General features: G+C 40.3%; 1 protein-coding gene across 3 annotated transcripts in view; it reads left to right on the plus strand.

Moving 5' to 3' along the window:
• The window catches only part of LOC110067959 (uncharacterized), a 51,162-nt gene that overhangs the window by 22,001 nt on the left and 5,704 nt on the right, over positions 1–23,457 (plus strand). For all 3 annotated transcript variants that reach the window (XM_089293915.1, XM_089293916.1, XM_089293917.1), the window contains 20 exons: positions 72–119; positions 1,119–1,178; positions 1,579–1,623; positions 4,455–4,562; positions 5,499–5,694; positions 6,213–6,389; positions 7,065–7,330; positions 11,027–11,227; positions 11,412–11,589; positions 12,856–13,086; positions 13,676–13,909; positions 15,498–15,602; positions 16,260–16,529; positions 17,294–17,464; positions 18,093–18,335; positions 18,513–18,680; positions 19,300–19,473; positions 20,590–20,832; positions 22,446–22,763; positions 22,960–23,112. In XM_089293915.1, coding sequence (XP_089150041.1) covers positions 72–119; positions 1,119–1,178; positions 1,579–1,623; positions 4,455–4,562; positions 5,499–5,694; positions 6,213–6,389; positions 7,065–7,330; positions 11,027–11,227; positions 11,412–11,589; positions 12,856–13,086; positions 13,676–13,909; positions 15,498–15,602; positions 16,260–16,529; positions 17,294–17,464; positions 18,093–18,335; positions 18,513–18,680; positions 19,300–19,473; positions 20,590–20,832; positions 22,446–22,763; positions 22,960–23,112 — 3,589 coding nt within the window. The remainder of the gene's footprint in view (positions 1–71; positions 120–1,118; positions 1,179–1,578; positions 1,624–4,454; positions 4,563–5,498; positions 5,695–6,212; positions 6,390–7,064; positions 7,331–11,026; positions 11,228–11,411; positions 11,590–12,855; positions 13,087–13,675; positions 13,910–15,497; positions 15,603–16,259; positions 16,530–17,293; positions 17,465–18,092; positions 18,336–18,512; positions 18,681–19,299; positions 19,474–20,589; positions 20,833–22,445; positions 22,764–22,959; positions 23,113–23,457) is intronic.

Raw genomic sequence — 23,457 nt, forward strand, 5'->3', positions numbered from 1 at the left:
GTGGGGCATGTAACAAAGGTGTCTTTTTATAATTATGTACCTGAATGCATGGCTGATGTTTTCAACTTTAGGGCAACACTGGTAGCCCTGGACAAAAAGGAGAACGCGGATCTGATGCTGTAAGTATCTTTTATGAACATTCAAGTTGATACAACGTCATCCTTGAACTAACTATAAAATATAAATGTAAGCACTGTAATTATTTAAACAGCCCTTACATTTTAGTAAGTCTGAGAAATGTAAACCGCTGATAGGATATAGAAATGGTGACTATTTCAATATATCTTTTAGAGATGACCAATTTCAAGGAATTTTGCATATTATAATAATTTTATTGAACTAGCATGGGAACCATTCTTTTCTTGCAAGCCAAACCAACATAAGCAGGTGAGGTCCATAAATGTTCCAAAAGAGCAAGACCCATATTCCCCAACACAGACTGAACAAACTACATTTGAACTTAATATGGGTTAGCTGCTTAATAAGGGTTTGTTGGAAATAATATTATTATTATCATGAGGCTTAACAAAAATACCAATTTATTCAAATACAAACATGCTTTAAGGCAACTTGGAATCATGTAAAGACAGTAATCAACGTGTGTTTGAATGCTTTAATCAGTGGTCACTTTCTATTTTGCACTCTTCTCTGTGCATCGTCTTTTCCAAAATAAAGCCAAACCACTTGACATACATGTATTAATTTTTGGGTGACTGTGGCTACAGTATTTTACTGACAACAAGAGAGGGTGGCCTCTTAATAGAGGTTTGACTGAAGTTCAGTAAAGTATTTTCAATTTATAATGGCTCTTTTAGAACCCTGCTGTTAAATTGATGCACCCTGTGATCCATTCTCAGTACACGATTGTAAAAATTAAGCATTTACTGTATTGACATTTTTTTGGGTCACTTTCACCTTTTGCTCGGTCAATAACCCTTATTAAATTTAAACTAATCTATCCTAGTTTCCTTTGGCTTGTGGCCCTTTTTTACCTTCCATCATTATTTTTAAGGTATTTTTTATTGATGGAACACAGCTGGAAAGGTTTGAGTTTGCTGTATCATAACTGCTCCTTACTGTAGTGAGATATGTGTTTGATTGCTTGTTGTCTGTTTCAGGGCGACGGTCTCCAAGGAGAGGTTGGACCCAAAGGAGAACCCGGTCAAAGGGGTGAACAGGTGAGCGTCTTATAAAGTGTATCCCCCCGGCCCCTCCCCCTGACAAACTGCTGCCACAAGCAAGATAAGCTGCTGCAGTAATATTTACACAACCTAACCATTCTGGAATTTAGATGAGGCTAGAGAAAGATAATTAGTAACACACACTTCAAACTGCAAGGTACTGCCACCACAATGGCATGCCCAGCTATTGTAACTATAGGGTAATGCTGGCACACTGGCACATCCAGCTGATGTAATTACGAGGTATTGCCACCACAATGGCATGTCCAGTTATTGTAACTATAGGGTATTGCCCACCACAACGACACATCCTGCTGATTTAACTACACATACAAGGTGATGCTGCCACAATGGCATGTCTAGCTATTGAAACATTTGTTGTTGTTGCTTTTTTAAGGGAGATGATGGTGAGAAAGGTGACAGGGGAGTTAATGGACCTAAGGTAACATTTCAAAACAAAGATTTTAACTTAACCTGCAACCCAGCATGACAAAAGTGTTGGGAAGGTTATTTTTTTGTGCCACTCTACCCTGACCCCTGACCCCTGACCCTCTCCTTTTACTCAAATTATGTTGTAGTTAGTCCCACCATATTGTTCAGTAAAACTTCACTTTATTATGGTGAAGTGAGTGCTAATTAAATTCAATTAAAGAATAGTGCAATTAACTCAGATAATAATATACATGAAAAAATTACTCGATTCTGATTGGCTAAGAGCAGTATAGTTCAAGTGTAACACCAGTGCAAATTACACATCGTAATTCTGGATTATGATTGGCTGAAAGATAACAGGAAATTTTCGAAGCCAATGATATCACGTAAAATGATGACAAGAATTTTCTGCAGAAACTTAAAAAGAAGTTTTCTCAAATGAGAAAAAATGGCTTCAAGAAAGATCTTCTGGCACTTCCTCCATGCAAATTTTTTCATGTTCATATTATTAATAAGTAATCATACGGTTTTTCATGTTCAACTTGGAATTAATTTGCACTTGTGAGTTTTTCAGAAAGCTGAAATTTCAGCTTTTTGAAAAACTCACTTGTGCAAATTAATTCCAAATTGAATGTGAAAAACCGTATGATTACCTATACAAATTGTATTTTTCTGATTCATACAAGTATTCGCTTTTTATCTCATCAGGAAAACGAAATTAAATGTTTAAAAGCTTAATCTAAGAATGTTAAAATTGCAGCAAGGGATGGACATCAGTAGTATACATTCGAAGTTGTGTTTGACACGGACTCTACTACAATGTTAAAATTTACAACATTTTAAAAGCTTAAGTTTTAATTTAAAAGCTTTCATGCAAATAAATGAGAGAAGGATAGGATTGTTGATCCAGCCTATCACATATTCTGTGATGACTGTGATCACCTTGATGCACAACTGGCACCCGTTTTATGAAGCTCGATTTGGCATAGAAATTTTTGTAGAGCTCTACGACTCTACACTTTCGTCATCAGTCTCCTCCTACGTGTTGGAAAGATACATTACCTCCTACTTGATAGCTTTTACCGTAGTTGTGTATTGTTACTATGGTTACCTGCTTATTTCGTAACATTTGATTTCAATTTGTAGCATATTCCTCGCATATATCATATATATTAATTAAAAGAGTTATTACGGTTTACAGTGTTTTAATCGTTTTCAATTTAAAATTCTATATTGAGTTTACCGTCTACCATCTACGCTCAACGGTTCTATGTACAGGCATAGAGGCTTCCTGTTATTGTAGCAAATATTAAAGCCCATGGGGAATGTTTAGTGTTATTACGGTTTACAGTATTTTAATAATCTTTTTAATGTACAGTTCTGTATTAAGTTTACGCTCTACGCTATATATTTTACCATCTACATTCTACTCTCTACGTTCTACCAGCTACTCTCTTCAATCTACGCTCTACGCTTTACGCTTTACAATCTACCATCTATCCTGTAAGCCCATCTACACTCTACTCTCTACGTTCTACCAGCTACTCTATTCAATCTACACTCTACGCTCTATGCTCTAAGATCTATGATCTACCCTCTAAGCCTGTCTGCTTAAAAGGTTATTGCACTTTTTTCCTATTTTTTGTTAATTTTTCAATTTTTTAATGAAGACTGGTGAGCAGCACAAAGGAAGACTTCTTGTATTTGTAAGCTTTTTCATTTATTTGGGACATGTTTCGTCTCTGTCTGAGACTTCTTCAGGAATGATCACAACTAACATTGAACAGCATATATAGCACATAAGCGTGCCTAAGTTTAACTTCCGATGGAAGTGAATAACTGCTGAAACATGCTGTAAAGGGAAGTTACAAGAAACTCCTTAATGCACACGTTATTGTATGTTGTTATATTTTGGGGGCCATACCATTAGCGCTAATCGTGTGGCCCCCTAAAATTTAAAAAATTCTTGAACTGATAAACTCGTAAATACGTAAAGCATAGAGCGTAGATGGTGGCACATGGAGTGTAAGAGCTTTAAGGGCGTAGTGTGTTGACCCTAGATGGAAGAACATATGGGGTAGAGCGTAGTCAGGGTAAACTCAATACAGAATTGTAAATTGAAAACAATTATTAAAACACTGCAATCCTTAATAACACTCAACATATTTCCTAAGCGAAATAATATTTGCTACAATAACTATATGCTGCTACACCTCTACGGTGTACGCATTTTTGAGAGAAACGGAGCTTAAACATTCAAAATACTACCGTAGAGTCATAGAGCTCCACGAAAATTTCTACACCTAGTCGTAGAGCTCCACGAAAATTTCTATTCCTAACCGAGCTTCATAAAACGGGTTGTGTATATTGATGCAAGCTACATAGGTTAGACAGGGAGGACTATAAGCACTATGAGCACAAGATACATGGAACACAGGAGGAGGAGCTCAAGCAAATAATTCTGAAGTCTCTAAGTACATCCACCCAGACTGCAAAGATCATTCAGTCATCCTGGATAGAACCAAGATCTTGTCTTCTGATCACAAATGGTTTGAGAGGTGTTAAAGAAAAAAATGGGGACTGTAACTTGGAAAATTGTAATCAGAGAATCGGAAGAAGGGTGGAGTGCATGTTATTCTTTTAAAGAACCCCCAAAAAAGTGAAAAATAGATAAACTGGTTTGAAAAATTTAACCTAGGTTGGAACAAATTATCCTAGGCTGAAATCATTCTGGGGTCAAAGAACAAAGTGTCAAAGAGAGCCTAACCTTCACTTTGTGGCAGAGCCCTTTCATGCTGCCTACCTGTTTTCATGAATAAATAATCCTTGCAATTCTTACAGGGAGAGACAGGCTCACAGGGTGACCAGGGCCCTCCTGGTGATATAGGACCAACTGGACCACCTGGACCACAGGGAGACCCAGGGGAAAAAGGCCAAACGGGTGAAACAGTGAGTATTAAAACTGTTATCTCCTTAGAAACAAAAGGTGAAATAGAGAGTTTTAAAGTGATATCTCCTTATAGAAACAAAGGGTTAAACAAGAAGTTTCAAACTGTTGTCCTTAGAAACAAAGGGTGAAACAGTGAGTTTTCAACTGTTACCTCCTTAGAAACAAAGGGTGAAATAGCAAGTTTTAAACTGTTATCTACCTTAGAAACAAACGGTAAAACAGTGAGTTCTAAACTGTTATCTCCTTAGAAACAAAGGGTGAAATAGTGAGTTTTGCATCTGTTATCTTCCTTAGAAACACAGGTAGAAATGGAGAGTTTTAATTAAACTTTTATCTCCTTAGAATCAAAGAGTGATATAGTAAGTTTTAATTAAACATTTATCTTCTTAGAAACAAAGAGTGAAATAGCAGGTTTTAATTCAACCTTTATCTCCTTAGAAACAAAGTCTGAAAAAGCGAGTTTTAATTAAACTTTTTTCTCCATAGAAACAGAATAGTGAGTTTTGTACTTTTATCACCTAAGAAACTAAATAAACAAAGTGGTACTTTTTTTTTCTGTACATCTTAGGGATGACATTGGCTTCTTACATGTGACCCTGTTTGCAAACACCCACCTCATATTTTAAAAGGCTGTTTTTTAATTGCTTAGACATAGGCATAAGCAACATACAGACTGAGTAAGACAAACTTTTTGTCAAGAAAATGTTCAATCAAAAGGAGCTACTTAACAGTACCTTCCTGTGTTTGCCCATGTTATTCATGCTCATGTTTATGCATTAGTGAAAATCAGCCTTAGTTAATGGAAAATACCATTTTGCCGTTTGAATGTAATTAAGTGCAACTTGAAAACATTGAAAAATTGATGTTTCAACAAAACCAAACATCCATGGAATTCTGACAAGACCTTTAAACAAACCTTTGTGGTCGGCTTTTAGGGTCCAGAGGGAGTTGGACCACCAGGTCCTGATGGAGCTAAAGGGGCCCAAGGCCCTCCCGGCTTACCTGGCCTTAAAGGATTCAAAGGAGCAACTGGAAATCCAGGCCGTGCTGGTGACCCAGGCCCCCCTGGACCAGAAGGCTCCACTGGAGATGTTGGCCCTATTGGGCCCCCAGGAAAAACTGGAAATCCAGGTAATGCAAAAGAATCTTTTACTTAGAATCATTACATTGTTGTTAATGTTTGCTCACATTTCCTTGCAATATTGTGGATTGGAAAAAATTGATAACTTAATATATTGCAATATGACTTGTTCTGTGACTTCATTACCTGCTGTGTGGCCTTTCTCTGCAGGATATAGGATCAAGCAGTCATTCTATACTTAGGGAAAAAAAACTTCCCACAAATCCATGTGATCTAAGCGATTTAGTGCCTTTGTCTACCATCCCTAGTGCAAAGTCTTTAAGTTAGTCTCAATCACTCAGCTTGAGTATGGCCGCCATGTTGTGTGACGCCATTGTCATTTTTCGTCATTTACGTCATAGCGTGCATGCACCCACGTCCCATGGTCCATGCCGTTGGCTACGTTGACCCTGAAAAAAGAGTTGCATGGTTTTCCATTTGTATGCATGTATGTGGTTCTGCTCGTATAGTTATGGTGATTCCATTTTGAGAGTACCATTAGTAATAATGTAGTCAAGCTGATTCTTAGGTGAGGCCGGAATGAAAGGCCCACCAGGTCAACAGGGACCCATTGGACCACCTGGCCCACCAGGAAAGAAAGGGAGCCGTGGAGTCTCTGTTCAAGGTCCCCCTGGTATAGACGGAAGTCCTGGATTACGCGGAGAGGCTGGTCAAAAGGGTGAAAATGGATTCCCTGGACCACCAGGTAACAAACTTGCCACACAGCTGCAAATGGCATGATGTGACACAAACGTGGCTCAATACAGTTTTGATGGAGTAAAACCTTCTGCCTAAAGATAGGTGTTTTATTATTTAAAAACCAATGAAATACCAGGTGATCTTTCATGACATCACACCTGAAAATAACATATTTCCTTAACATGTAAAAAGATCACCATTGCCATGGTTACATAATAAATGGCACCTCAAGCAGCAAAAGTGAAATGGGTTGGGATTTCATTGGTGGTTATATAATAAATAGAGCATTACATGGCCATTGGAGATATCAAATTTCTCTTCTCGTGTTGAAAAATATTTCATATCTCCATGCGGCCATGTAATATCCTCTAAGTCTTTAATTACTGTTTTCATAGTATGCAACACTTAAACAATGCGTATGCATTATCAAGTAGCCAAAAAGAACAGCGAAAGTTAAGGCAAGTCTGGGCACTAGTTGTTTCCATGACTTTTTTCTCAAAAATCATTTAGAATCATGTAACACAGTAGAGGCATTAGGTATGTGTTTTGAGAAGTAAAGATAGAAAAATTACCTACAGATGAATACTCACCAAACAGGAAAGTGACCGATGACTTACACTTGCCCAACATTTCTGTCACTCCTTGTAATTTCCAACACTGACACAATATGTTGGCTTGTAAGGGGAGAGCACAAATGGACCACCAGGCCCTAAAGGTGACCAAGGACAAAATGGCCCACCGGGAGATGCTGGACCTAAGGGAACCCAAGGAGAAAAAGGTGAAGAGTGCGGTGATTGTCCACCACCCCCTAGAGGACCCTCAGGGGACCCTGGCTCTGTTGGTGATTCTGGTGAAGATGGAGCTGTTGGACCGCCTGGTGCGACTGGGCCGGAAGGTGATCCTGGTGCTCCAGGAAGTGATGGATCAAATGGAGATCCTGGAGACCCGGTAAACATAATCACTACTCTGATAATATATAGATTAAGCCAAGCCTAAAAGCAGAACTCCTATTACAGTAAATTAACCTGACTTGAGCCTGCAATCCAATTAAAAAAAAAACAGTTCCTGGTCACCAGTCAAAAAAAAACATGTGACCTCCATGAGCTCTAAACCTGAGCCCTTGATATAGTCACGTGATACTGGTCAGCAGATACCTTGATTTGACAGGTGTCAGTTGACCATAACATGGATGTCCAATATCAAAGATGTACACATAAACCATGGCTGCACACCTTGGTCGACCTATTAGCTGAAGTATGGCTGCCATGTCGTTTTTCATCTAAGGTTACATGTGTCTGCAATCCACACCACTAGCCCTGTAGACCATGAAAAAATAGTCCATGTTTTTTTTTTTATTTCTATTCATGCATGTGGTTCTGTTCCTATAGTTATGGGGCTCCACCAGAGCTCTGCTATGAACTATCCTTGTGTCTAGATGGTGCCGTGGCTTGATAATTAGAGATTTTCTGATGCTTTTTAATTTTTAATGTAAATCAAGACTCAGGAATGTTAAGCAGGGCACAACGAAAAGGCTGTCCAATAATCCAGGACTAGTGAAATGATCGGTCAGGCTAGCACTGTCTTATTGCAGGTTGCCCAACAGGCAAGCATGGAGTGGACATGAGTGAAAGACTGTTTCTTTTTTTTGTTTGTTTGTTTGTTTTCTTTTTTCCTAATGACAAACTTCACATGTTGTGTTTAACAGACAGTTCGTGAGAGAAAGTGAAACGATAGAAATGTTTTGTCTAAGAGAGAGTAAAATGTAAAATTTAAGCGACTAATATCAATTTTTTCCCAATCACATGCCCCAACAGTGCAGCAGCGGTGCAAGACAAAAACTTCCTGTAACAAAGTTATCACATATTTTCATCGTTACCTTGCAGTTAATAGTTTGCTCAAGAAAGCATGTGTCTTAAAGCATGTGTATAGCCCTGAATAGCAAGGAGCACTGGAGCGTTAGCCAAGATTTCATTTGGTTATTTATAGTACGACTGAACAAATTGTGTTTCACTTACATGAAGCGTGACACAAATTAAAAACGTCAGGGCATAAAATGAATTTACTATCATTGACAAACTACAAAATAAGACAAAGCATATGACTTTAATTAATACTGACTTATTCCTTTCCTGAAAGAAAAATTGCAGCGATATTTGGCAAACAACTTTTTTAAAAACATGTTGCATGATGGCTTTTCTTTCCCGCGATAACTACGTGTGTAAAGTAATTCAATATCTTGTTTTGACTATCCATAAATTAAAACTTCGACTGGGTTTTCTAAAAGAGCTTAAATTTTCAGTACTTTCTTAGATTCTTGTATGAAAACTTCTTTGAATGAAGAAAAAGTCAGCTGCTATGCCATTTGGGAGTGAAGCACTTCTAAGTCAGTTGTTAGTTCAAACTCATTGTTAACATGACATGAATTTACGTCTAGAATTTTCCAGGGGCATTTTTTGGAAAATTAATTAAATCTCAGAGCCTTAATCTTTCATTACCTAGCAGCTTTAATCCTGATCTAGTAAATATCTCCATATGTAATGTTAGATAAAATAGCGCAAGTCATGTGACCAAATCAAGGTTTACAATTGCTTGTGAAAAAGTATGTCGCCCTGCGTCTTCATTTACAATATAAGCATGAATAGCCGCGGCTAAATTTTATTACAGTACCTAGGAGATAAAAATGAATTGCTTAAGTCTTGTTATTTATGGATATGAAATTTCCAAGGGGTAGGGGGACGCAAATAAAAAAGTCATAGAAATTGCAGGGGATGGGGGGAGTACTGTGAAACCCCCTGGAACGGAAAATCCTGGGGGCTGGGGTCAAACTGGAAAACCCTCCGTGGGGGGTATGGATATTTTCAAGAACCACACATTAAGTGTTCTAAATGTTTTATTGTATAAGGTTTAATTCAAAAAGGAAATCGAAGAGAATTGGTTCATCTAAGCTCCATATTATTAATTAACATTATTTTTGCATATTAAAATTGATTTAATTATCCTTAATAAAATAATTTCAGCTAGCTCCTCAGAGAGTTGGGCTAGTAAGATGAAATTACAGCTTGCCTGAAGGGCAAGCAGAGTTTTTGAATTTCATCTCACCCTGTTAAGTAACAGTAAAGTACTAGTAAATTATATGAGCTGACATAGCTGGGGATAGCCTGCCATGGAGTAATAGGCAGTTTAGCAGGACAATGTCAAAAACTAAATAAATTTATCTTTTACCTGTGAATCTTGCGATACTCTTAACCCTTTCAATCCCATAGGAAAAACCACATATTTTGTAAAACGGTAACAATAGACCCAAGGACCACACATAATATACTGTTTAAAAGATATTATTCGTGGGATACCATAAATCATACTAACAGCCACAGTGGAAGCCTCAGTTTGAATTGAAAAGCATTCAAAACGAAAAACATTAAAAAAATATCAAACTCCTTGAGTAGTTGAGGTATACCCCTGGCTCCAGTTGTTCGAAGGCTGGATAATGCTATCCACCAGATAAATCACTATCCAGTGGATACGTGTTAACAAAACAAACTGCACTATCCGCTTGATAGTGATTTATCAGCTGGATAGCATTATCCACCTTTCAAACAACCCAGGCCTGAACTATAGCTCATTGTGCAGCTCTTAATGTGTGGATTATTGTCAGATATTAACTTGACCTGAAAAGTCTAAGAGGAAAAAGTTGCACAATTTGTGGGGGTGGTTAATCAAGTCTCAAATAGGAGAGGGTTAGGATTTTATGCTTTCAAACGACAGATCTGTCCAAGACCTTTTTGCTGTTCCAGTTTGATTAAAAATCAACCAAATATTGAGCATGTAACGGTCTTTTGTGCCACATGGGCTCAAGGTGCTTAGTTTGTTTCTCTTTGTCAAAACCATCTCAAAACTGAGTATGGAACACAGCATTTAATTTGAAATAGAAAATGAGCCATCATAACATGGTTCATGTTCCCCATACAGTGCAAAAATTTGGTCATTTCATGTTGTTTTTCAGAGGGTGGCAAAGACATGTACCAAGAATTATAATGCATGTGCACAGCTATTTCAATGTGGAGGCACGGTGGCCTCATGGTTAGTGCACTCATCTCCAGATCGAGCGGTGGCCGGGGACACTGTGTTGTGTTCTTGGGCAAGACACTTAACTCTTGCAGTGCCTCTCTCCACCCAGGAGTATAAATGGGTACCAGCGAATTGTTGGGAAAACCTAACAAATTGCGGGGGGAGTGACCTGTGGTGGACTAGCATCCCATCCAGGGGGAGTAGAAATACTCCTAGCCACTCCATGCTATAGAAACCAGGATAAGCTCCAGCAGCTATGAGCCAGTCAGCTCCAAGGCTTCACTTTTACAGCTATTTCAATGCTCATTAAACCTTTGGTTTACTGACATTGGCATTTAGTGACATTGCCATTGCCATCGTGGTTTTCCCTCCCAGGAAGATAATTAGAGTAATTGTTGTGGATATTAGAGTTAAGTGTAAGCAAAAGTGGTTATTATGCTTTCTCTGATCCCTTACTGTCTATCTTAACCTCACATGTTTTTTCTTAATATCATTTTCACTACTAGCCAGAAGACACTAACTGCCTTTTGCAGGTTCAACAGAAAAATCTAAGTTATTGTTGCTGCTCATTTCTAGGGTATCCAGGGCGAGCCTGGAGATATAGGCCCTCCAGGCCCTAAAGGTGAAAAGGGACAAGTCCTCCGTGTTGTAGGTGCTAAAGGTGAGAAAGGTGAACCAGGTCCTGAGGGATTTCCAGGAGAGCAAGGTGCTGACGGAAAACAAGGAGATCCTGGGGATTATGGCCCTCCTGGACAAAGAGGCCCCCCAGGAAACAAGGTTTGTGCCATCATCAGTGAGAATTTGGGTATAGTAAGTAAGAAAAATTCATGAGTTATTGCAAAAGTAGCATGGTGAAGTAAGGAATAGAAAAACTATCCCCTTCTGTTGGTGATGATTATTCCCAATCCAAGCTGCATTTACGTACATCTACTGAATCTTATTACCCTTCTTACCTTGGAAGGGTGAACCAGGCAATGATGGAGAAAATGGAATCCCTGGGCCAAAAGGTGATAAAGGTGATGATGGCATTAGAGGAGAACCTGGGCAAGTTGTAGTAGGACCCCCTGGGATAGATGGAGTGGACGGAAAGAAAGGAGAACAAGGCCAGCCTGGTACTGATGGAGCAAAAGGAGAAAAAGGTATTTATCATGCATAATGGTACATAATGAAATTATTCAAAAGCCAACTGGAACCAAGTTATCAATCTATCCTTCAGTATTGTACTGAAGGACCAAGAAGGCAGAAAGGTATTTATCTTACCCAGTGATACTGACTGGAATATGATCAAAGCTGGTGGGCAACAAAGTATCAAATGAATCTACCATAAATCCGCTAATTAGCGTCCCTTCGAATAAGCGCCCCCTTCAAATAAGCACCTCTCCTATTGGGCGAAATTTAAAATAAGTGCCCCCCTCAAATTAGCGCCCCCCTCTTATGAGACAACAAAGGATGTATAGTGTTTGTCATGTAGTATTAGATTTGTGCATTGTTTCAGTTTGTGAACACGTTAAGTGAACACGTTGAACACGTTAAGTACTAATGGTGCCGGATTTTAAATGTTGGGATTAGCTTTTTGTGTTGATAAACAGCTTATGCTGTTGTTTACGCGCAGATGACATATTAAAAAAATGATCATGTCAGGCCACAATTTCAGAAATTAAATAAGCCCCCCCACCCCCTCTTGATTAAACGCCCCCCTCAAATAAGCGTTCACGTCTTCTCCTAAATTTGAAATAAGCGCCCTGGGTGCTAATTGGAGGATTTACGGTATCTGCAGAATAGCATCGCATGCAAGTGAATTCACAAAAGTTTAAGCCAATCAGCATTACCTCCTCCGAAAAATTTTGAGTTTTCATCTGCACAACCTTGACTACACATACAAGACATACAAGATGGTTTCCATCTGATCAGATGGTGGAAAAACTGATCCCAGATTGTAATGCACACAACACAGTTTCACCTAGCAAAATCTCTCCCCTATCTCAAAATCTGCACTCAGTCTTTGAATTACTTTGATGTAATCCTATAATATTTCCCATAAGAGTAATAATTCAAAGAGTTTTTGTAATTCCTAAGCACTTCCAACAGAAATTTGTCGTTTCAAGAAGTAGGACTAGCCATCTCAAGGGACTTTGTATCAGACAGTCAGGTAGCTGGTAGCTGTTACCTTTCCAGCAATATGGTCTGGATTCAATTCAATTCTGGCTGGAAATCATATATGGGTTGAACAGTTCTCTCACCTTGTTCCAAGGGGCTTCCTCCAGGTCCTCAAGTTTTTCTTGCTTCTAAAGACCAACATTTTCAAATTGCTATAATTACAATTTGGTGGAGTACCCTGATGCAAACCAGCTACGGGTGACTTTCTCTTCACGCTGACATCTTTTTGAAATTCTTTTTGTGCACAGGTGATTCTTGCGCATTTGCAGGACAACTTAAAAATATGACAAAGGGCAACAAGGGAGAACCTGGAGACCGTGGGGAAAATGGTCAGCAGGGAGAACCTGGACCCAGAGGCATGAAGGGCAGTAATGGAACAGCAGGAAATCCAGGGGAGAAGGGTGACAGAGGCGAGGGGAGCCGTGGCCCCCCTGGACCTCCTGGTCAACAAGGAGAGACTGGAGGAGATGGACCTAAAGGTAACTTATGGAGGTGAAACTGGTGCAGCAGGGCTAGTGCTTGAGTTTATTAGAAAGACTACCACTGACCTCTTGAAAACATGACGGTGATAGAGGACTGATCATGACCTGATTGCATAATACTATTGTTGTGATTCAAGGTTAACTAACCAGCCTATCAAACCTGTTTTTAGCTGCTATTTAACCTCAGGTTAACAAACCTTAATCAAAGATTCTGTTTTACTCACAGGTTAACAATAAAAGTAGCTTCATCTCAGCTCTAAGCTGAGGTCAATTTAAACTTCTTTTGAATAACCACAGCCTGTGCTCTTGATATTTTCTATTGTTTAGTAGCCCTGCAAAAAAAGGAAACATTGTTTTGTGTTTTGTTAAATATTTCCCCATTTGCACATGAAAATGTGTTGTAGAAACAATACTTTTTTTTATTTTTGTTCCCAAAGGAAACATTTCTTCATTATTTTTACACCAAGGAAGCAGTTTTGTGAAACAATGTATCTGTAAGGATGTTTTGTTTGTGGGGACCTTAATTGTTACTACAATCCACTGTGTTCTCTGTAGTTCACCTTATGTTTTTGTCCTGGTGTCTCAGGTGACAAAGGAAAAGCAGGCGACACAGGTGTGACAGGCCCTCCAGGCCCTCAAGGCTCTGATGGCTCCAAAGGTGAAAAAGGCCCGGTTGGAGCAGTTGGTCAACCTGGAATACCTGGAACTCCTGGAAAAAATGGTCCCCCAGGGGACCCTGGCGACAAAGGCGACCGTGGCCAACAAGGTTTACCTGGTGCACCGGGCACGAAAGGAAGTACTGGCCCGATTGGCCGGCCAGGTTTGTATAACAAAGAATAGAACTGGTGCATGCAAGGGTTTGTGTAGTTTAAAAAAGAGATCACTATTTTCCCTTCTCTCTCGAGGGTTGTCCAATACACACAATCTTATATGGTTTGAAAAAGCAACTTTTCAATCTGTACAGTTTGACAGACAGTAAAAGAATGTTTTTGATCCATATATGATCAGAAAATTGCATCTCATTAGGGGGATTTTGAATATAAATTATGTCTCGCTATAGTCAAGGGGGTAACACATCTTGTCCAGCTGAACGGTTTGTATGGATGGTAAAGGCTGTGTTCAATCCGTATATGGTTGGAAAATTGCATCTCATTAGTCTTTTACAATCTGTCAAACTGTACGGGTGGTAAAGTTGTAATTTCAAACGGTATCATTTTGTGTTTATTGGGCATTGTTGTCCCTCTCTCAATTCACTGTAATAAAACTTGTGACAGCATGACAGTTACCATGAGCAGAGACAGAAAATCTGCACAGTTCTAATTCAATTGCAGGATTCATTTCCATGCACTCTTGGACTAAATAAATTGTAATTATTTCAGTAACTACTTGTGCTGTGAGTGGTAAATTTAGCAGGTCCTATTATCGTTTCCCTGCACCTATCAGACACACAGTAAATATAAAATTCATATCTTCCTAACCCTGTCTTCTTGGTCTGTATTAGCTTACAGATCCTTGTGTTTCTCATTCGTTTTATGGCCCTTGTGCAAATTGAAGGAGAAAAAACTTGGGTCGTAGTGGTGATTCAAATTTTCATCGATCGGTGGTGAATGGTAAATGCGAGACTTTGCAAGACAGCGAAACCAGTGCTTTTCTTTGTGAGCGCGAGACATATCGACTTTAAGATTGCGAGACCAAGACTTCAAAGTGTTTTGAGTGCGAGCACGAGGGGCTCAGACTCTTAAAATTCGAGCCCCAGATTTAGTTGAGAGCTATAAGAATGAGCAAGAATGAGCTTGTGCAGAAGTCTTACAAAGGAGCCTTTTGTCGTAAATACTTGTGCCTTCACACAGTTCTACAGGGGACAACAGATAAGTTCTTCGACTTTGTGGGTTTCATCATGAGCTATTGTGGGTTGTGTGTGGCTTCTTGATTCCCCTTTTAGCCTTTTAGCCAGCCTTTGCAAACAAGCTCAAACTGGAAATTCAACTATAACACACCACGTTAGGATATCCTAGAACAAAATAACTGTTTTTTGGCACCAAAATGACGTTGTGGTAAGTTTTGTAGCTTTTTGTGGAATTCAGACAATTTGGCAGAAGTTAGGATTAACTCCTTCTCTGAGATTTGAGAGTTGCTTTATTGTAATTCAATATCAAGTGATGAGAAGACGTCATTTATTAAGGCAAACAAACGAAATGGGACTTCCAAACCCTTAACCTTGCAAAAAGTTGAGACTCCAAGAGAGCTTCGTATAAAAATCGAGACTGCGAGACGCACATAACCGCCAAAAAAATGAGACTGCGAGACCCAGAGATTTTGAAGGACCATTCACCACTCCTTAAAAAAGTCAACAAATGTGATTCTTTGGCAGACACTAGTGACACTCTGCACCCTATTTTCATCAACAGGTGATACAGGCCAGCGAGGTCCACCAGGGTTACCAGGAGATGTGGGAATGAAGGGTAGAGCTGTTATTGGCCCTCAAGGGCCACCTGGCAAGACTGGTCCCCAAGGTATGATATTTTTGTCTTAGCATGGCTGACAGCAGCTCTAATACCTGTAATTATATCTCAGACTTCATTCCAATGGTAGGAATTTCCTGGTTAGTGCTTAAAACCACATTTTATTGTCAACAGATGGGTAACCTTCCCCAAACCCCTGCCCCCAAAAAGAGGAACAAAAACGAGGGGCCTGAGTATATCAACTAAGCCCTGGGACCTAAATCTTGTGGTCCCATGATGCTTCAGTGGCTTTTTTATGCCATGGAATAGACAGGCAAAAGAAACACCCCATAGAAGGAAGGTGTGAAGGGTGGGAAACTCATATACCTCTCACTTAATCTGTTCATACAATATGAATTATTACTTCAGACCACTTTGTAGCTTTAGTACTATTCTCATTTGAATAAAACATTTTCAAGATTTTGTCAGAGGTTTTAGGGGTGCTGCCCTTGTGGCATGTGGTGAACTCTGAAACCAGTGGTCCAGACATGGATCCAAATTTTGGTGTTCTTGGGTAGACACTGAAAAGATGGCTACCAACAAACCATTGACATAACATAAAGCTCAGCAGTCGGGACTTAAAAGTTTTATTATAGGTGTGCTGGTCAGAAATTACACATTTACAAAACTTGCTTTGTCACTGTTTAAGGTGATTAATGTCTATTTTAGGTCAGCCTGGGCAGAAGGGTGAGCCCGGCGCACCTGGCAGAGATGGAGATCCTGGAAGAGATGGCGATGTGGGAAGTCCTGGCGAGAAAGGAGCAACAGGTCCACAAGGTCCACCCGGTGTAGAGGGTCCAGAAGGCAGTAAAGGAGAAGTTGGTGAGCCAGGTGATATTGGTGAACCTGGACTTCCGGGTATCCCTGGGCGCCGCGGTGAGAAAGGTTCTCAGGGTGATGATGGACCTGCTGGACAGCCAGGCCCCAAGGGCGAGCCAGGTTTGTATATGAATGACAGCTGTCAATCATAGTACCACCTGACTAATGGATGTTGTACTGACCAGCAGAATGAGGAGAAACTTTTTTCACTAAAATGAGTAATTATAATGTTTTCACGAAATAATTTCAATCAAATAATCAGAGGATAGATCACTGAAACTACTTATTTACCGAGAGAGGGGTCTTTAAGCATGACATAAGGCAAGGCCGCAGTGTGATATTTTTCCCTAAAGACTGAACGTTCGATGTTAATAAGTAGTTAATTATACGGCTTACACAAAGCTGCTTTGCTTTTTCCTTCATCCTCTCCAGCAACAACTTGTTCATTGTGGTGAATCCACTGTTGTCCTAAAATTGTAGTTCTTCTGGGTAGTATAATTCACTCTCAGAGTGTTCCTCGTCACTCATCATTTTCAGCCGTTACAATTTCCAAAAGAAAAGTTTCTTAATTACCTTTTGCTTTGTTGTAGACTCATTTAATTGGGCTGTGAGCATCATGGGAGAATAATGTCCTCAATCAGAGTGCAATTTTATCAGCTACAAACAGAAGCCATATAATAATGACAAATTGTTTTTTCACTCTGGTTTGTGCAGTGTGTGAATTTAAATCTACCTCTGAACAGGATATCCATATTTCCTGTGGTTTCACTCCAGAGAGTGTGTTTATGTCTAAAGGTTCCCTTGCTGGTCTCACAACCAGTTGTTCCCTTATTGATATAAGGACTTGTTGTGTAAGTATTTGTCTTTCTGGTGTTGGTATAAAGGTGTTGAAGGTGAAGTTGGCCCACCAGGCAGACAGGGCTTCCCAGGAATTAAGGGTGACCGTGGTATGACAGGTGAAACTGGCCCACCAGGAAAATCAAATGCCACAGTCATACCAGGACCTAAAGGAGACAAAGGCAATCCAGGTCCTGCTGGCCCACCGGGAATTAATGGTAGGACTTCCTAACTTATAACATGCACTTCATGTGACATTCACTTTTCGAATATTCTCATGTTCCCATGTTTTTTTTTTAACTTTTGTTGTACAACCAACTCATGTCGAAAAAGCAAAAAATTTGGGGACTCGTACAGGTCATGGAAAACCTGGAAAGTCATGGAATTTAAGTGAAGGTCATGGAAAGTCATAGAAAAGCAATGTGCTTGGCAAAAAGATATTTTAAAAATTGAAAAAAATAACAGATGAGTCAGAAACAGGCTTTAATTTCAGTAGAAATAGACAGAAGCACACATTATATGCATTATAATGTTGGAAAATACGTTAAATAAATGATTGTTTTGATACTGCTGTGAGAACAACTGCTTAACTTTTGTCCTGGAAAACTCGGAAAGGTCATGGAAAGTCATAGAATTTTAAAAGCTTCAAAGAGTACGAACCCTGTCAACAGTGAGTCATTTAAATAGGGGAGCCCGGCAGATCACAGGTTAAAATAAAAATAAAATATTTTCAGCATTTCTAATATCACAAACTGCTCCTTGAAAGGTACCATGCATTGGTATCCCTCAAACGTAAGAATAAAGGCAGCAAGCTGACTCATGGTCAAATTATTTTGTGCTACAAAGGTGTGGATGGAAATCCAGGAGCAGCAGGAGAAGTTGGTCTCCCTGGGGAACCTGGTCCCAGGGGGGAGCCTGGAACTCCCGGTGTACAAGGTCCACCTGGTGAAGAAGGAGAGAAAGGTAGCAAAGGGACACCTGGAATACAGGGGCCAGAGGGACCTGAAGGTTTCAAGGGCCAGAAAGGTATTCAGGGGCCTCCTGGAGAACAGGGGCTTCGTGGTGATCCAGGAGAACGTGGAAAAGAAGGTAAGGCGTCACATGATTGAGGTGAGCTGATTGCTTTGTGGTGCTTTGCGCATGCTTTCTGTACACAATTGCACACGTAGTTTGTCTAACTCCTCTGGTGGTCATTTAATTGGTCGCAAGAAAAGAGAAGACATTCACCAACTCCTCTGCAGGCTCATAGTATGTGCTTTGTTGTAGGGATCAAGGGTGATGCTGGAAATCCTGGGATTGGCGTGCCTGGTGAACGTGGGGATGCTGGTGAACCTGGAAGAGAAGGAGAACCAGGAAAAGATGGAGAAAAGGGAGAAAAAGGAGCAGCTGGAGAACCGGGACCTCCAGGACCCTTCGGGCCACCAGGAGATGCAGGTACGCTGCTGTTGCGGCAGCCGCAATGCTTGTTATTAAAGTTTCAATTTAAAGTGTCAAGTTCAAAAAACAGCAACCACCAATAATGAGTGCTTAAAATGTTGAGGAATTATTGAGCTGTTATCAATTGACTGTCACAAAACCAAAACTGAAATAATGACCTGTGACCTTTCAGTCACAAATTGCACAGACAATCTAGTAAATCAATTAAAACTTGAAGCAAATACATGTAGCTGACGCATAAAGCGGAAGAAAATTTGCAAGTAAGATAAGATTGGCTTTGATTTTACTTCTGATTGGATGACAAAGCAGTGCCAGTTTTTTAAGCCACTCATGTAGAGCAAGACCAAAGTGACTGAATAATTTTCAACACCCAGTGAAAGGTGCTCTGGGCTATTTTAAGTAATACTTTATAAATCTGGAGGAGTTGGGTTTACTTTTCAAGGTCACGGCTTTTGCATCTGAGGTTGCTGGGTCTTATTTTCTGAGGTCTTTACAGCTTTTCTCTTTTAAAACTGATCCTTTTTCCAATAACCAAGCAACAACATCCCATCCCCCTTGTCACTCATCATCAAATTGAAAACCATGTTGATGTGGGTTTTTGTGGTCATTTTATAAGGTGCCCAAGGGGATAAAGGAGACAAGGGAACAACAGGTGAAACCACAGTTGTCGAAGGGCAAAAGGGTGAACCTGGTGTGAACGGCACCAATGGTCTGGATGGGGTTGATGGAGAAAAGGGCCAGAGAGGTCCCCCCGGACCTTCGGGAGATGTTGGACCTGCAGGAGCCAAAGGTAAGCAAGGCAACAGTTTGACATTTAGGCTTCAACCACAGTGTTTATAACTTGTCTGCAATCGATATACATGCTGGAACTTCTGGATCTTAAGGGTGGCAACATATCACACCAATCTCCTTATGAGAGTAAGGCTAGAACCACAATTTCCCAGAGGGTGGCTCAGAGAAGCACTAATTTGAATTACAGGCTTGTAGTCCCACTATAAAAGAGTAAAAAGAAATAAGTTATGTCTGTGATCGTCTGTTACTATCCTAGCCAAGTGGTGCATTAGTGTACAGCAATATTAGAGAGTTTAAGCGTGACGTTTACGGCAGACGGAAAACGGCAAAGTTGGCCTCTGATGTTTTATTCTTTTCTTCTGATCCTTAAATAAATCACACAAAAATAGAAAAATATCTCCTACTATTCACCGCAAATACAAATATTTTCACTCTACTGTAGAGGCAGCTGAAGAGAGACGGCGAAAGTTTCATTTTAGCCGTGAGCCGTTTGCCGTAAACGTCGTGCTTAACGTCTCTATTATGTGGGTAATAACATCAGTATGGAAATCTGTGCCTCAATAATAGTTCGGGTACCACTTCCAAGATATATTATCCAACAAAATTAACATCAAGACTATTTCTCGAAGGAATATGAATGTGGGTAGTAATCTTCTTAGCTTATTATTGTTATTATCATTATTATCATTATCATTATCATTATCATTATCATTATTAATATTATTTTCATTTTGATTTTCTTACTTTGAGTAACATCATCAGAGAACATATTTGGGGGTTTTGTTTTTTGAATGTTCCGAAGTAAATGCAGTGAGACCCATTAGGACAACCAACCTCTGGTTATAAACTTGTGGTCATAAGGCAAAGTTGCACTGAATTTGTAACTCTTTTTACTGTTTGATGACTGTAAATGAAGATGTTCTCTTGTTCTTATACGTTACATATACGCTCTGTCTTGACTACTTCAAAACAAAATGAGCTGTTAGCATCTTCCATATGGCTTGTTAAGATGCATTTTACTTACCATATCTGCTCCTCAACAATCGGGGCCTACATGTTTCAACTTTGGCTAAGCAGTGAGTTGATGTTGCTATGGTGTTGTGGCTGACTGCAGGTGAGCAAGGAGATCCTGGCGAAGCTGGTAGCATTGGCTTCCCTGGTGAGATGGGTCCTCCCGGAGTCCCTGGGGCTCCGGGAGAGAAAGGTGACAATGGTTCAGCTGGCCAGCCTGGAATTCCAGGGGATCCAGGTGTTGAAGGCTTTCCAGGCGACCCAGGTGAACAGGGTGATGTTGGGCCTCCTGGTGAAACTGGAGCTGACGGAAAACCGGGATTGAAAGGACAACAGGGAGCTCCAGGTAAATGCAGTCTATTTAAACCTAGTAAAGCCTAGGTTACACCTGGTGTAGTTTGGGTCAGACGTTTGTTATCCTAGGTTACAACTAGGTTAGATCTGTTTAATTAAGGTGGGTTACTGCAGTTTTGATGGATTACCGTAGAATTCTAAAAGTAACGGCCCCCCAAATAACGGCTTACCGAAAGTAACGTTAGTTGTTTACCTTCCCGTCTTCCTATGGAATCCCGAAAGTAACGGCCCTTTGAACAAGTCACTGAAAGAGAAACTCTCTGATCTTAAATTGAGCACTGGTGGGTGGAACAGCCTGACTGCAGGACTGAACAACTTGAGGAGTTATTTGTGATTTGATTTCGAACTGAACTGAATTTTTCTTGAAACTATGACTTATGAGCTGTATTCAGTTGGCTAGCAGCAGAGTCAAATGTTATACATATGATATACGCGATATAATGCGACCGTTATACTTTCTCCCTACAGTACCAACGTTTAGGCCTTTCCTGTTTAAGCAGTCAGCTTTGTTTATGTGGATAGTTAGGAATATACATTAACGGAACTTTTCATTTCATGTGTTACGCGTCCGCTTTGTTTGAAACGAATGTTACCGTCAGAAACTTTTTTTAACCATCCGAAATTAACTGCTACCCGTAAGTAACGGCCCCTTTTGCCTGCTAAATGCAAAAGTAACCGGGCCGTTACTTTCGGAATTGTACGGTATAATAGCCGAACTTTTAACTCTTTTGAAAAATGTTCCAAGATGTTTTTCCTTTCTCTATTTCCTGTTTGCCTAAGTCTTTTACCATTTAATGTGAAACTTGAACCGTTAAGGTGGCTTACTACAGTTTTTCCGAGACTCAGTAGCGCGGCGCAGCAATTGCCTGCCAGACATCAGCTTTAGTCGCGCATGCAAAAATGACGCAAGTAACCCTGAAAAGAAACAAAAACAACTTCAGCCCGTGAATCGCGTTTAACCACCTTGGTGTACGTAGCGATAGTTTCAAACTGCTTTCAAACATAGGACCAACAAAATATGACAAAATGTCGATAAACAACCAGTAAAAGAGTTCTAATTTACTCTTTCTCTTTTGTACGGGATACATGGCGTCACATGAGCGCGCCCTTAAATAAAAGGCATGCGCAGTTCAGTTCGCATCCAAGGCTGTAAAAGCTGGTCTTTGATCCAAGATGGCTCGAAAACCTACGATACAACCCATGATAAAATTTTCACTGTTAATTTGTAGGGGTGAACCGCGTTTAGAACCAAAATTTTAAAAAAATCTGTAACACAGATTTTGAGCTATTTTTGAAATAGGCAAAATTTCGCATTTTCTTAGTTTGCGAAAAATCTCGCTTATAGATTTTTATTTTACTTTTAATTCCTGAAATTTTGAGGTGGGGCCATACGGATAGATTTTGAGAAAAAGGTTATTAAAAATACTTGTGCCCATTATATCCTTAGGCACTCGGTTGTTCATTTTGCAAACTCCAGATAGTTCGTTTTTTCAATACAGATAGTTATGGCCTGATTAAAAAACAAGCATGCAAATATATTGGTAAGATAGGAATTCTAATGGATTTTGGTCTTTGAAAGGTTAACAAGTCAGCTTTCTGTTGTAGGGCCTGAGGGAAGTCCTGGTTCGCCTGGATCAGATGGCCAGCCTGGAGAAAAAGGTGAACCTGGTCCTCTGGGTGAGGAAGGGGTTAAGGGAGACCCAGGGTCAGTTGGACCAAGTGGATCACCCGGGCCTAAAGGAGAACCTGGCGAGATAGGGCTACCTGGGGACACTGGCAACCCTGGAGAACAGGGGGAGGAAGGTGCTGCTGGACCTCCCGGACTAAAGGGAGATGAAGGATTCCCTGGAGTTCCTGGGCTGCAAGGTGAGCCTGGAGCAAATGGCCCGCAAGGAGAGAAAGGAGATCCCGGACTCGGAATGGGTAAGAAATCCTTACTGTCACAATAAACAACCACTTGTTTTAGTAACAATGTATCCACCATGTATGTTGCTGGCCAAGTTAAACATTGTAATGAGGAGTATTTATGTTCCACACTCCACCTCCTTGTTCAAGAGCATAAAAGAAAGAGTAGTGATGCTGACTTGAGTACTTACAAGATCCTTGTTTTGCTTTTTAGGTTCTCCTGGGGAGAAAGGCGATCCTGGTGAGGACGGTATTCCAGGAATTGAAGGCCAGAAGGGTAACATTGGACCTGTGGGACCTCCCGGACCCGAGGGGCCAAGAGGGGATCCTGGGGATAGAGGAATTGATGGAGTAGAAGGACCAAAAGGTGGGTGGTCCTTACAGAAACAAAGGAAATCCTATTAGGGTGTAAAAGCTGAATGATTTAAAGGGTAGCCCCGCCTTACGGCCACTTGATATTGGCCCGAACAAAAGCTAAGTGAGTCATCTTATTTAAAGAACCCCTTTAATATAGCCACCCCGTTAATACGGCCAGATTTTTGTGGTCCGTTGGTGTCCGAATTGACGAGGTTCCACTGTATTTCATTTCCATCAGCGTGATGTTCAAGTCTTTGTTTTGAGACCGCGTAAAAATGCCTCTATGCTGCGCTAACTACAGTGTTCTTGTGTCCATGATGCTCAGCAAAATCCTAGCCTGCGTTGCAGCCGAACG

Source organism: Orbicella faveolata, unplaced genomic scaffold, assembly GCF_042242905.1.
Source record: "Orbicella faveolata isolate gen_17 unplaced genomic scaffold, um_ofav_v1 contig_25, whole genome shotgun sequence".
Lineage (NCBI taxonomy): Eukaryota > Metazoa > Cnidaria > Anthozoa > Scleractinia > Merulinidae > Orbicella > Orbicella faveolata.